At 26.7% G+C, this 15983-nt stretch overlaps 1 protein-coding gene across 5 annotated transcripts in view; it reads left to right on the top strand.

The window, feature by feature from the left end:
• The window catches only part of LOC122273067 (fatty-acid amide hydrolase 2), a 50465-nt gene that overhangs the window by 23893 nt on the left and 10589 nt on the right, over positions 1 to 15983 (top strand). For all 5 annotated transcript variants that reach the window (XM_087164736.1, XM_087164733.1, XM_087164734.1 and 2 more), the window contains exon 5: positions 12543 to 12662. In XM_087164736.1, coding sequence (XP_087020862.1) covers positions 12543 to 12662 — 120 coding nt within the window. The remainder of the gene's footprint in view (positions 1 to 12542; positions 12663 to 15983) is intronic.

Raw genomic sequence — 15983 nt, 5'->3', positions numbered from 1 at the left:
TAAAAGTCTTTATAAATCACTCCCCGAGTTAAGAATTTTTTTGTTTTTGTTTATGAATGAATGCATGACGACTGGTTTTTTTTATATCATTCAATTACATTACTAAAAAATAATTATATTTTTGGTTGAAAGCTAATGATCAGAAAGATTTAAAATCCTAAATAACCAACTGCAACAAATTCATTACCTTGGATACTTAAAGCAAAAATTTGAGGTTACTTTATTTTTCTACTAAATACTTACTTCTTTTAACTATCTTTATAAGGATAATGATGTTCTTTTAACTTTCTTACAGACGATATTCATACGATGAAATTCTATTTAGCTATGCATATTTATACTTTCTATGGCATTAAAATTCAGGATTTTTAAATTCTTTAACATAAAAATCGTAACTTTAACTTTAAAACTTTATTTTATTTACGTTTAAGCAACAACATTGATTTTAGAAATCCATTATTAGTTTTCAAACAGTTTTATTTAGTTTATATTTTAAATTTATACTTTGAAACACACTTATATACACGCAGTTTATATTTCAAAACATGCATCGAAATTTTTTGAAGTAACATCAGTTTTTATTTTGCTATCATTTGCATAGCTATAACACATGAAAAACGTTATTTTTTATTTTATCATTTGAAACTTTAAATATTTCATTAAATGCATAGTTAAAAATTACCTGTCTATTTTTTGTTTAAAAATCATTCCATTTATACAAAAATAAAAAATAGCAGGCTTTACCCTTTTCTTACTCCGCTCACTCCCGTAATTGCTTATCGTTCATTCATCATTGATTTTTTTTCTTTATATATACTTCCTTAAGCTGCAATATTTTTCACTTTTCGCAAAACACATAACATTTTATTTTCAAAATATACAAGTATTGCAGCTTTATGTAAGAACATTTTGCTAAGCATAATGAAATAGAGGATTTAATAAATTTGAAAAATAATTATCTGTACTTGAAAGAAAAAAAAACTTAAGGAATTTAGATTGTGTAACTCAACTGGAAAAAAAAAAAGAGAAGTAATATTACTCGTTAACAAGACTTATTGAAGTTTAAACAGGGAACGGTTTTAGCGTTATTTATTAAGTTTATTGTTTTTAAAAATGTCAATATAATTATTAAGAGTGATATTAGGCAACAAACAAATCTCTCTCTCTCTCTCTCTGGCTGTCTTTCGCTACTTTTTATTGACAACAACTTGAGCGCATGTTTATAAAATAAATTTTTTATGACAATGGATAAATAGTCAATGGTCAATATTTAAAGCAAAAAAACTTAAAGAAAGATATAACGAATGAGTATTTAAATTTTCAATTGCTTTCAAACATATTGGAATTTCAAAACAAAATTCTTGTTAAGTTTACACATAAACCCGCCCTTTCAGCAAATTAAATTTTAACCAAGTTACCTTTCAGCCAACTACGCGAAGAAAAAGTTTTTCTTAAATTACCGCATTCTATGATAATAACATTTTTTCAAAACAAAACCATAGCTCTGTTAATAAAACCAAGTATTTAAACCATTTATTTGGTAATTTTTTTGTTAAAATGATAGCAGTTAACCGGATACTCTAGCTTTCAAAATTATAGCTCTTTTAACCTCACATTTAGTAAAAAATATAAAACTGAATAGTAAATTTTTCTGAACAAATGGTTTTTATACAGTGCTCTAAACTATCATGGTAAAATTATAAAATTTTACCACGTTTTTCGCATTTCAACTCATATTATAAAATCTAAATTTTTTATTACTTTACCGAAAACATTACTAAACCACTTCGTTAAAAAATACTGAGCTTTTTGGTTTTTCCCTATAGCCGGAAATAAAGTAAGTTTTACAATATTTTGGTAGTTTTGATTAAATTTTCTTTTCTAGCAAACATATCAACCAATCGCAGTATTTTTTTATTAACAATTAGTGATTTTTAAGTTAACAATCGAAATCGAAATTTTCTCTACAACTCATCATAAGAACAATCACGTGAAAAGAAAAAGAAGAAAAAAGGTGCGTAAAAGGCAATAATAAAATTGCAATTAATTTTCGAACATATTTGAATACCGGTATTAATTTCAAGATCAAAATTAGCCTTTACAGAGCGCAAAATTTCTAATTAGTATTTGCATTTCTGTGTTCTACAAAGCAGCCAGTACAGTATTTTTTTACACCAGATTTTGCAGATAACAATTTCCAAACTAATTATAGAATAGTCATTTTCATTTTCATCGCACTCTCTGTTCATTTTTCTGTAATCCTTTGTAATTTTATTTTATAACTGTTGTTGAACAGCCAACCCGAATTTGATCTCATGGTTACCAGTGTTCAACTTTATATCCTTGTAATTTTGAATCTAAACCAAGAAATAAGAGAACTCCTGTACAAAAGTATCGGGAACGAATTGCCTTCGTGGAGAACTTTTTCATGGTGAGATAAACCACGAAAACCTCCCGTGATTAGCAAGACGAAGATGGGACTCTAATAATCCACGATGCGTCTATCACTTGGAATATTTTATGTCAGCCGGGTACGAAATTCGTATCAACCAGCAATTCTTAAGATTCAAATCCTCAAAACTCATTAGTTGGCTAGCGTTCCTTCCCCTGAGCCTCCACCGCTTATCCTTCGTAATTTGAAACTTCTAAATCTTATACTTTTTGTACAGCAAAGCAAAATGTAAAGTTAAAATAAACACCCAAAAATAGCGGAGGGGACTTCGCTCCTTAGGACTTTTTTATTCAGAGGGAAACGTATTATAGTAAATATTTCTTTCAGGATTCGGCTCAATAATTTAGTAGTTTTCCTGCCACTGTTTATGAATTTTTTCATATAAAAATTAAATAAAAATACAATATATTGATAATTTTTTGCAGAATATTTTTCTAATTAAAAAGATTAAATCCAGTTTAGAAGTATCTGAGTTAACTCCTCAAAGTAAATATACTAAAAAATAGACATTTAAGTGCATGATTTATAAAAGATCCAACATTTTACGCATTTGTGTCTAGTTGAATAGTACTAATTTTTGAAGTTGCGAAATAAGAAGACTTAACAATTTTATTACCATTAATTTTCTTCCTTTTTTTAATAATTTATTAACAGTGTCTAACTTGTGCTTGAAAAAAAATATTAAACATTTCTTTAATTAGTAAAACAAATTCTAACAAGAAATTTTAAAATAATCCTACTTAAAAGTTATTACTATAATGGGGAAAAAAATACTATGATGCTTCTTCAGAGTTTCATAACAGTTAAACTTCTGTTTGCGCATTTGTTTAAGAAATATAATGTGCTTACGTTGTAAAAAAATCAAGATATTCAAGAAATATCGCAGTGATGCATGAACACGAAGCTTATTACAAATTTATCAGATAAATTACTCAAATTTTTGAGGGTTCAAAGAATCTAATTTCTTGTTTTTTAATGTTCTTTTTTTACCTGCACAAAAATATATATGTGTTTATATTTGAAGCATTTAAAGAAACTTGATTAATTTGTATCATGGCGTACTATAAACGTACTATATTATCTCAATAGTTGTGAAAGACTCAAATAGTCGTTCACCATGATTTAAATAATTTACAAACTTTCGACTGCTTAGATAAAGAGATGGAAGATAAAGAAAAGAACGAAAAATGATGTTGTGTAGTCTGAACATTTTAGCCAATTTAATAAATGAAATACGGTTAGAAGTTTCCACCTTAACTCATAAAAATTAGGACATTAAAAAATTAAAATGTATGAATTACAAAAGATCTAACTTTTATTGCATTTGTGTCCAGATGAGAGAAAAATTTGATTTTACTAATTTATGAAATAAGAAGATTTAACAATTTCGTTACCGTTAATTTTTCGTTTATAGTTTTCTTTTTATATTTTAGCTTTCTTTATTAGTGCACGAACCACGAGATATAGCTAATTAAGTAAGCTACCGATTTATTATATCAATTGTTAAAATTAAGGAAGGTTGAAACTGATTTCTCGCTTTATAATGTTTTTTTTTTCCTACAAACAAATATATCTGCTTATAATTTTAAAACACATGAATGAGAATGAATTTGATTTATTTGAATCATTTACAAACTCTTGACTGTTCAGATACAAGGGGTTTAAAAATCCAAAAAAGTGCAAAAAATTATGATGCTTAGTTGTACCCATAAATCATAAAAAGCGAAACTCTCTCCATTTTTAACAAGTTATATTACTAATCAAATAAGACTTTAATATTGAATCAAAAAATATTTTTAAAAAGTTAGAGTTTATTTATGTATTTATTTTTTATTTACTTTTACAATTTCCCATATCCGGTTGAAAGATTTTTGTTAGATGCATAAGAAATAGAATTTTGATCTGTAAAAGATTTTTACTGTGTATTGCTTTTCGCAATCTATGAAATATGAGAATTTTCCGTTTTTCTGTTATACATTTGCTTATTTATTTTTTTAGAAAAAATAAATAGTTCAATTAAAAGCTTATTGCAAACAATTGAAAACAAAATTGGTTTTATGAAAATGTTAAATAATAATAATCATCAGCAATATAAGGAAATAAATAAAAACTGAAATTTTAGTGAAGAAAAAAAAAAAAATTGGAAAAGTGTAAAGTTCCTCAAGAACTCTGACCCCCAACAGGGTGGGATGCGAGAAGCGCATAACCGGACGTCGTTAACTTCTCAATTTACCATACACTAACAAAGAGAGGAAAAGCTCAAAATAAGATCCTGTATTTGTAAGTGTATTTGCACACAAATACACTTACAAACTCCTTTTTATTCCTGAAATTCTATTGCATAAAATTAATTGACCATTAAAATTCTTATGATTCTCTTTTTGATATAGACTTTACATTTAATATATACAGTAAAAAATCGCTAGTTCTTACCACGTACAAAAGTGCTTGCATTACAAACTACTAATTTTAGTGCAATAATTACCAATAATACAAATTATTATAATTTTATCGAAAACTATTTAAAACAGCACTAATTCGAGGAATTAATTATCATGATGGGTCGTGTAAAGAAGGGACAGTGAGTAAACTTTGTTTTTACGAAAATAATTCAAAATAATATTTTCATTTAATATCTGTCATAGTAGCGTAAAGATTAAAGTGTTAAAATTCTGAGTAGGAAACTAAACTCCTTTAATTTTCTATTAAGATATGTATACTGAACTGCTCTAAATTGATTTTATGGGGATATTTATTTGAGCTAAGTCAAATAAAGAATAAATAAATTAATGCGGCAAAAGAATTACGCAGCGTAAATTACTCAACGTTATGTTGAATTACAAGTTCTTCAAAATAAATATTCTACAAAAAATATGCATATCAAATAAATTTTTTTTTTTTTACAAAATAAAGAGTAAAAATTTAACTTAACTATGTCGTATTTGTTAAACTTCTTTATTCTTACTATAATTGCGAAATTTATTATATTTAACTGTAAATAAACTAAGAATAAGTTACTAGATATCAGATATTATTTATATAAAATTTTATTGAAAGATTGGTTTGAACTGTTTTCTAAAAACAGAATCAATTCAAAAAAAGATTATTAAAGTAAAAAATTAAAAAAAAGTATGTGTTATTAAGAGAAAGAAATATACTATACAATTACAATTTTATTCGTTAATAAAATGATTAATGGAAGTTACAGAATACTATTTGTTTAATAACATGAGAGAATTGTAATTGCACTATTCCAATCACTGGATACCCATTAATCATTTTTTTTTTCTTGGATAGATTTTTTTTAAGGTCGTCATTAATTACAGAAGGTGTCTAAATTAATTTTTGTCCTTTTGTCAGTCAATGGGCTAAATTGATTTTTAATTCCAGCCAATATACGTTTCGCAGAAAATTCTTTTCTTTCTTCAGTATTAATATTTATATAATAATTGCTGCCAAAAAGAAGAACAATAGTTGTGTATAAGTTAATTATAAAACGAATATAAAATTGCTTTAAGGTAATTTAATGTAACACTATTAAAATTACCCTCTGGTGAAAGTAAAAAGAAAAAGGTCAGTCTGTAAAACAATGAATTCCAAGAATTTCAAAAATTATCTTCTTTATTTTTAATTATATCATTTCGAGATGCTTTTTGATTTTCGAGATGCTATCATGATTTTTTTCATGACTCTTAGAATTCTTTACTTAAGATAATAGTGTTGAAGTTAATCTAATCGATTAAATTGGTCTAATCGAAAAGTGCGAACGCATGAGAACCTAGAATAATAGCATTAACACTGACCATTCCTGAAAATTCTTTTTATATGAAGTTGGAAAAATAAACTGCATTGTTAAATTAACGTGAAACGAGCAGATATTAATAAATTTCCTTCTCTGTCAGAAAACTGAATAAATTTCCTTCTCTGTCAGAAAACTGAAAAGGTCACTGATACCGCCACTGTTTTGGGGTTTTCAACTTAACGTTACATTTTATCAAACACTGTTTGATTTAGAAACTTCAAATTACGTTAATATGTAGGAAATTGAACGGAGATTACAATGGAATTAAAAAATAATTCTAAAATTAAGTCAAGATTATTTTTACTCTTATACTTGTTAGAAAAATAACATGCGGGCCGCTCTGTGACCGCAAGAATTCAGCTGCGGAAGTTAAATTTGGTATGCTGAAAGAGCCAAATTTGTTTTTAACCGTAACATAGAGTCTTTATTTCCTTTTAGAAACTCTTATTTGTTTGAAAGTTATTACAATTTAAAAGTTTTTTTTTCATTTTTTCTTTAACTAATAATTATTTATTGATTGTTGTGGAAAAAGTTTTCATTTACGCGATTTTCATAATATCCCTCTTGACTTAATATTAAAAATAATGAAAATAAAGAAAAAAATATTATATAGAAAAAGGCTAGGTGTTGCCAAATATAAAACTTCGACATTTTATACCGACATTTGAAAATATGTGTAGAATAAAGAGAAATAAGAATTGTTTCTTATATGATCGGTTAACAAGAAAAAATTACTTCTAATTTATAAATTCTTTTCATTGTGTCGCACACTCTGCCTTTCTAAAATGTAATTTTTTTAAGCGCAGTTATTTATCATTCAAATCCAGCTATCCTTTTTATTTTGTCAAAATTAACAAGTTAATATAATGAACTTAAATAAAAGTATAATAATTTTACATTAAGCAAATAATTTTTAATCGACTTTTCAGGAAAAAAAAAACTTTTAAGAACATTGTTAAGAACAGTTTGTGCCAAATGCCTCTAGTTCTGAGAGAATAAAAAAACGAATTTGCGCGCGGGCATAAACTGCTTTTTCCATAGAACATCTTCAATGCGTAATAACTCTCGGCGAGACCGTTTTTCCTTCTTCTTCATTTGTCAAAACTTAGGAATCCTTAAAATGCAACTGCTGGCAATCCAATCGTAATTTTTACTTAAAAAAGTGGAAGAAAACAATTTGTACTTGATCTTCAATTATTTCAAACTTGATGAATGAGATTCAACTACAGGGATTATCGAGCGTAGCGAACAGGTGACGGTGCCTCCATGTAGAAAACAAGGATACATAAAAATAAATTGTGTCGAACAACTATTATCAGTAAGCGTATGATTAATATTTAAAATTGTCTCTAAAAAAGGACTGTAGAAGCTGATCAATTGATAAAAATTTATCTGCTGCAGTCAAGGTATAAATTATCATCACTATCTGAAAAACATTTAATATATTTAAATATTAGCATGTTTACGAATTATGACCTGTTTTTGAATTTTTTTTAAATTAACGTCAAACTTTAACCGGATTTCAATAAATTAGTTCAAAAAGAACTGCATTCTTTAAAAAGGAGGTATGAAAATGATTCATTGGATTCGTTTTGTACTATGAAAATTGCCAAGTCGATTCGGCAGCATGAAATACTATTTCATTTTTCACCAGTTTATGGTTAAAAGAGCTCCACTTAGTTCTAATTACATAATCATTCAATTTCGTCTAAATAGTTATGCCTTTTCTGAAATATTGATTTGCAAATTTACCGTAAATTTAAAACTATACCTACAGTTTAATGGGACAAACAGATAAAATTTCGGTTCTCTTACCGTTATTTTAATATTTCAGCCATATTTCTGTTATTAGTTCCTAAGATTTAAAACATAGCACAATTTTAAAATTTGTTAACCCAAAACCCCTTGTGAGAAAAAAACAATGTTTTTAATTCATGTATAGGAAACATTTTGCAAATGACATTTGAAAATGATTAAATGTATGTTTATTATTTTGTATTGTTATGTTTCTTTCATTTTTCTACAACTAGGGAACATTACTGGAAAATGAGTAATTTTTCACACAATGCATTTTTATTTAAATCTTATATCGACTTCGTAGAAGAAAAAATCGGTGACTTTTTTTCAATCCTGCTGTAACTTTTGTATTTTTTCCAACTTTAAATACTATGCTATTTTTATTAACACTTGAATTGAAGTATGTGACGAATGTAGTGTAAAGAAAGATTGAAACAGAGAAATTTAATGTTTAATTTTGTCTAATTTGCTATTTAAAGAATTTAGTTTCAAAATAAAACTCAATAACGCAATTATGGTTTTAAATAACTACTCCGCTATTTAATTGGTTAAGGCAATATGCAGTAGAACATTTTTTTATTTATGTCACATTTTATGCTAGAATAAATAGTGCAGACCCTTGCCACACATGAATGATAAATTTGCTTGACTATAGTAAGCAGAAGGGAGAGGGGGGGGGATATTGTCGCCGCAGTCTCCTCAATTGGTTATGCCTGGACAAAAGCCGTACCGACTGTGATTCTGTGTAAATTGGCGAAATTCTATCAAAGTTAAAAGAAAGGCAACCCTACAAGACCCTACACTTTATATTTTCTGCCATCTATCCGCAGGACTCAGAAACACGTCTAGAGTAAAAAATAAAAAACAGCGCCATCTATGTATTGCATTCAAAACAGTTTTTTTTCCTTAATGTATATAAACTATTTTAAAAATAAATTAATGCTGCATGAAAAAATATTTTTGTAATGCAAATAAAAAATAAATATAATTAACGTTTTGAAAGTATAATTTTAATTTTTATTTATATTCTGTATTATAAGTTTTTAAAAAAAATTATTTGCTTAATATTTTGAAGTTTAATTAATAAAAATATCCAAATGTATTTTTATTACTTAAAAACGTATATTTAAGAATAAAATTTCCTAAACAATTATTATTTTCAAGTATTGCTTAAAAGTTTAGGGGAAAAAAAGTTATTTACTTTATTAGACTAGACATTTGCTATAAACAGTCAGAAAATTTAAACACGATTTTTTTAAAATTCAAAATTCTTAAGACCATTTAAACTATTTTGAATCCAGTTTTTAAGAAGTAAGTGATTAAACTAAGATATTAAATTTGAAATGAACATTAAAATAAAAATAAAATAAAAAACAATTTATATAAATAAAACGTTTACTATTATAAATGGTATACATTCATTATTACAAAACACTTAAATTGTAATAAAAGTTAGTAAATTAATGTAATAAAATAGCCCATCTCATTAAAAATCCTTGCTCTAAATTCAAGATATTTATAATTTCTAGGAGGATTTAAGCAATTTACAATATTTTTTTATTCATTTATTTTCTATAAAATGGATTTTTTTATTTACATGAATTTTAAACTTACCTATTCATTTTTGTTTTAGAGAAGGTTTAAAAAAGGAGTCATAGTCTGGAAAAAATTTATGTTAATTTCATTTGGGGCTTACAGTAATAATTTTCAAGCGACCAAAACATAAACAATGGGAAAAGTTTTCATATCGCTTCTTCCTAAAATGACAAAAAATAGACAATGACGGACCTTTAGCCTTTTACTGCTATCATATAAATTATACTAGATTTTTTTTTTTTTACCATGAATTACAAAAATGATGGATTTTTTATTGAATCCTTTAACGTTAAAAATAAATGTATCGCTTATTCAATAAAAAAATAATAATAAGTCTTCAATAAGAAAAAGTCTTCAATAAGTATTCAATTCAATAAGTCTTTCTTAAGTACATGTTTGATACAATAAATTTAACAAAATTTTATAATAAACAATCGAAAAAATAAAAACTTTTTCTCAATGAACAAAGGAATTGTTCTAGTTAAAAGTATTAATATTTATTCTTATTTTTAAGGGAATATGTATTAAATTTTTCTAGAAAGAAAGAATATATTATATTTCGAGTTAAAAATTATACTTCAGAAAATGATTTCAAAAAGAAAAAATAAATAATTATATATATTTATTTAAAAATTTTAATAAAATTTAAAATGATTATTTTTTAATAAAATTATTTTTTTAAAAAATATAATAGGTAATACCACATAAAGTATATTTAGATTATAGTAAAATAATAAAATTCAAGTTTTTAATATTCTATGTAAAAAATTAGCAGTTTTCAAAGAATAATAAAAGTTGTTTTTTTCCTCTCAAAAATACGGTTAACGTTTTATGGATTTTTTCCATTCTCTCCTGATTTTTTTCAAATTTTTGAGTTAAAAGCACATTTTTTACCAACTCTGCATCTATTCATTATTAATCTATTGTAACATTACACTTAATTAACGGTATACAATAAAGGTCCTGTAACTAATTAAGTGTAAGAGGCCAAACAACGGTATACAATAAAGGTCCAGTAACTAATTAAGTGTAAGAGGCCAAACAACGGTTTTATTTTTCGGGCCTGTATAGGTGAAGAGTTATTCCGCCTCTTCCTGAAATGCCTCAAAACAAACGATAAAGGACCCTATTGTACTTGCCTTTTGCCGTTACCCTACCTAGAATGCCAGCTTACGGCCTTACGTTTGCCGTGAGGTGTGTGCTTACTGGGTACATTCCATTTTCAGAATCTCTTCATTCTAGTTTATAGAAGAGCAGTTGAGCACATTAAGTAAATCATAAACAAAAAATAATAATTTATGAAAAGGATAGACTTGAAGAACATAATATTGGATTCTAATGAATAAATAAAAAATTATAACAATTGTTATTTAATGGTGCTTTGATTTGTGAATATATAAAAAAAATTTTAAAGTCATTTTAACTCAGAAGTTTCTTTCTATTAGATTATTTAAGTTTCTTTTTATTAGATGAATATAAGGAATTATATTAAATATCGAGTGATTTTTCTTTGTATTAAGCTTCAACGCTTTTTTAAACTAAAATATTTTTAAAGCTATTAAGATTTTTACAGGGTATCTGCGCACCTGGAAAGTCATGGATTTCGGCATTGAGAAAAAATTTTCATAAAATGTCATGATTTTAACTATTTAAAAAAAAAAAAATCATAAAAAGTCATGGATTTAGTTCGCCAAAAAATCTAATATTTAAAATGAAATTTAGTCCCCTTCCCCAATTTCACTGTGTTCCGAATATCTGAATTTGTAACAAAAACCCCACTCGCAGTCATATTTTATTAAAATATAAAATATTCTTATCCTGCTCTTTAAAAACTATGATGTTCTTTCAAAAAATGAAAGAACATTATTTCTAGAGTGAATTATCTTTTAAGCTTCTGTGATTTCAATTTTTTTTTACTTATTTATTATTTTTCATTTTTTTTAATCAATTTTAAATTCTTGCTAAAGCAAATTAGGAGTATTTCTTTCCTTTCTGATGAACAAGAAAAGTATCTTTAAAAAATAATTCTGCAGAGAAGAAAAATGTTTTGCTTTTATACTTTTTTCAACTATTTTATTGCTTCAATTCTTTCTTTACTCTGTTTTTTAAATTTAAAATCTATAAATATGAAGATGCAGAGTACAACAGTTTTGGTTTTATCTATCATTTCAATTAATGTGGGCCGGCCAGGTGGCCGAGTAGTTAGTGTGCCTGACTGCTGCTGGTTCGAATTCCACTCTGGGCATGGATGTTTCTCTCTCAGTGTTGTCCTCTGTTGTGTGTGAATGTGACCCACCCTATAAAACGGATATCTGTGACAGTGTGGCATGAGTGATGTTGCTCGCCTCCGTAACTTAGGTTCACAGGTGCCCACAGGGTAACGTGAAATGAGTAACACTTCCAGCATCTTCCGAGGTGGAGAACTAACAGTTCAGTACCTGCTGTTAGAAAAAAAGAAGAAGAAAATTTTAATTAATGTTATTATGATGCTTTCTTAAATTTATTGTTGTGTTTTTGTTGGAGAAAATAGTAACTTTGTTAAGTCATGAAAAATTCTTGGAATTAGTCATGAAAAGTCATGGATATGAAAATCTAAAATATAGCAGATACCCTGTTTTTATTTAATTTTAACTGACTCAACATTTAGTTTACACTAAATTATGTGACCGAACATACTCTTGCTTTTGTAGCACTATATTGGATAATGATTATTTAGGAAAGATCCTTTGCAAGCTCAGTTTTTTTCCTTTTTTTTATATGGCTTTTAATTTACTTACTTATTTAATATTTTTGTCGTAGCTGTTATAGTTTCCCCTCATTCTTCCTTACCTTATTTTACTAGAACTTCCACAGTTTCAGATCAAACATGATATAATTATTTTTATTTTTTCACAGGAGGGGAAGGAGCACTTATTGGTGCAGGTGCATCCGTTGCTGGTATTGGATCAGATATTGGAGGCAGCATCAGAATTCCAGCTTTCTTCAATGGAGTGTTTGGCCATAAACCTACGCCTGGTAAATAAACTTTTTCAGAAACAATTTGTTAGGTATATATGTATGTATTTGAAATAGTTCTATACATCCAGTGGCGTAGTGTCAATGTATGTTCGAGAGGGTTTATTGATTATCTTCTGTCTTTGTTGTTGTCGTTGGCCATCAAAGCAGATGGGGTGCGAATGTTCTTGTTGTCCAGTGGCGCCATCTGTAGCCAAGAATACGACTTTTGACACACCCATAGTATAACATGTTTATAGGGCAAACCTGTCCATGCATTCACAGATCGTATTTTTGACCTGAACCAGGGAACGATCAATCTCCAATTCAGTATCCTCAGAGGTGTAATTTGTTATGGGAATATGGAGGACTTTATGACCCGACAGATTTAACCTACGCCGGTCACCATTTACTACACTGGGAATTTTTGGTCTGCTAGATGCGAACTCTCTTTCCCAAGAAAGAGAGTCCTGTGTCCTGCCAACTTGACTATCGCTGCCGTATCTTATATATATTTATATACCGGGATCTGTCCAGGCTAAATTTGCTAGCGTTTAGCGGTACCTTCACAAATTCAACTTTAGAAAAAGCGGTAGTTTCACGAAATACTTTTTCTTAAAATTTTATTTTTGTATCTCGTACGAAATGATAAATGCATTTTTTCACCATATTTTTGTGTTGACTTTTTAATATAATTTTTATTTTTCACAAATGTCTAAAGTTTCACAAAAAAGGTACCTCTCAAAAAAAAACCTTGACAGACCCCTGATATATATATAAATATATATATACTCTAAATGTTTAAACTACAAGAAACTGAATAATGAAAACTTTCTTATATTTACATCCTACTATAGTTAATATTAGTCCTACTATATAGTGCAATAGTTAATTAATCAAGTAATATATATAATTTCAGCTGGGGTTTTGTCCCCAAAACTACGCTACTGTATATGTCAGAATATCATTACTACTAGGATTATTATTATAGGATTATTATTATTACTAGGAAAATTAAATTTAAAATTCTCCAGGTAAAAATACCGCATATTGGTTTACTGACATTGTCATTTTTGTTTCATGCTTTTATTCTCTCTTGTTTTGTACAAGATATCAATTGGAGACAATGGATAAATCACTCATCCTTCAAATACGAAATAACTTCACATCATAAAAAAAAATACAAGATCGTCGATTTGTAATGTTTATTACTTTTTATCAAGTTTATTTAATATAAGTTAGGAAATTAAATTATAATTTTAAAAAACTTATTAAATTAGAGCAAAGTTTGATGGCTATTCCAAATTGACATTATTAGGACAAAATAAGAAAGCATGATGAGCCAAAAATTAAATAATAAAACTTATTTTTTTTATAGTTACAAATTTAAATAGGTTCATTTAATAAATTTTTTAAATTGAAGTCATGCAATTAACACAAAAAAAATTTACAATAAGATTTAATCTTTAAATAAATTTAGAGTTTGCTATAATAGAAATAAGAAAGCAAAACTGACAAAAATCTAATAGTTAAATAATTATAAATTCAGTTCTCCTTCATCAGTATATGAATATTATCAAAACTAATAATTAAATGTAGACTAAGTGTTCTCAAAATATAATTTTATTGAAATAGTATATTGAATATTATACGTTGAACCCCTTACTTATTCAAAACAAATGTTATTTTATTATAGTTCTTTTGCGAATGGCATTTAATAATCCAGCAATTTATATTTTATTTTGATGTGGCTATTCTAACTGTGACTTTATCTATTTATTTTTATTATATGTGGGCATCTCTTTATTAAGTCTTAGTCTGTGTACTTTTAAATTGTTATTCTCTTTCATTAATTTTTCTTTTCATGTATATACATTTCAATTTTTCTAATTGTTTTATTTAATTTGTTTTTCCATTATGAAACCTCAGAGGCACTGTCAGTTTTTAATTTCACCACTGACAACAGAAAGGCTCCTGTGTGTTTGCAGGCAGTGTGTCCCCTGATGAAATGCTAACACACCTTTCTTAAAGTTTTTGTTGTTTTCTGCTAGAATTGTATTTGCTCTTTTCAATTTTGATTTATTATTTTAAATGTTACTTACTAATTTTGTCTTTTACTGAATTTGTAAATTAGTTTCATTCTTTGTTTAGACAAATAGCATTTACTAATGTCCGATATTTTATCAGGCAATTATACTAATTCATTAATTATATTATTCATTAGCTCGCTTCCAATTGTTTATCAGGCAAAATAATATATTAATAACAATATTCATGCCAAATAATTCCTTCGAGAAAAAGTAACATTTTAAAATACAAATTATATAATATCTAGTTTCACAGATAACCAATTATCGTTTTACTTTCGATTTTAGAAAGACAAAGAGCTAAATTTTGATTGGCCAAACAGAATCACACAATGAATATACTGGGACAAAATTCAATACATATAGAAATAACTGAAATAAGAAAAGAGTGGAAATAAGAATAAATGAGGGGGAAAAAATTTCCATTTGTTTTTAAAAGCAAAATGCTTTAATGAAACAAAGTTAACAATTAAAAAAATGTGTAATATTAATTTATTCAGTCACAAACATGAGTTCTTGAAGAGTATATCTTAGAATGGCCCCATTGCAAAATTCTTTTCATTGTTACTTACTAAATGAATGAATATATTTCATTTGTTAAAGTTATGCTGATATTGCGACCTACTATCATGGGTTAACAAACTAATTAAAATGAATTGTAAAAACTTAATTTCGATAATTTATGCAGCTTTGTTAAGTAAAAATAAAAAGTTATGAGAAGACAAACTTGTAATCTTAGTTCATTTTTTGAAATTGACAAATTTGCTTCTTGACATGGAATTTCGTTTTTTTTCTACGGAATTTTCATTAAAATAAACTTAATTAACTACTCTAACATTGTAAAGATCTTATACATTTGGACAAAGAACAAGTTACAATGGAATCACAACTTAATTGAAATGATCTAGTTTGTCTTTAAAAAATATTATTCAATTTATGTCTATGTAGTTTAATGTTTATTTAATATAGTAATTCCTTTAAATTTTAATTTTTATTATATAGCTTAATTTGTAGTTAATGTCTATGTAATTGTTCGAAGTTCAGCTTTTTTTTTCTTTCTAAAATTGCTGGATTGAAATTCAGGTTTGAAGTAGTAATCCTAATTTAGCAAAATATTCAAAAGTTTTTAACTTCCTGCTAATTTCAAAACTTTCATCATTAAGCATACTACTTAAATTGTTTTTGATAACATTCATATCTGAAAATCATTGTTCATGATAGTCTGTGCTAGATTATTAAATTTTGATTGGCAATG

This window comes from Parasteatoda tepidariorum, chromosome 5 (assembly GCF_982258835.1).
Source record: "Parasteatoda tepidariorum strain Cologne lab strain chromosome 5, Ptep-v5.0, whole genome shotgun sequence".
Taxonomy (NCBI): domain Eukaryota; kingdom Metazoa; phylum Arthropoda; class Arachnida; order Araneae; family Theridiidae; genus Parasteatoda; species Parasteatoda tepidariorum.
Note: the sequence above shows the minus strand (reverse complement) of the source record. Positions and strands in the feature narration are given on the sequence as shown.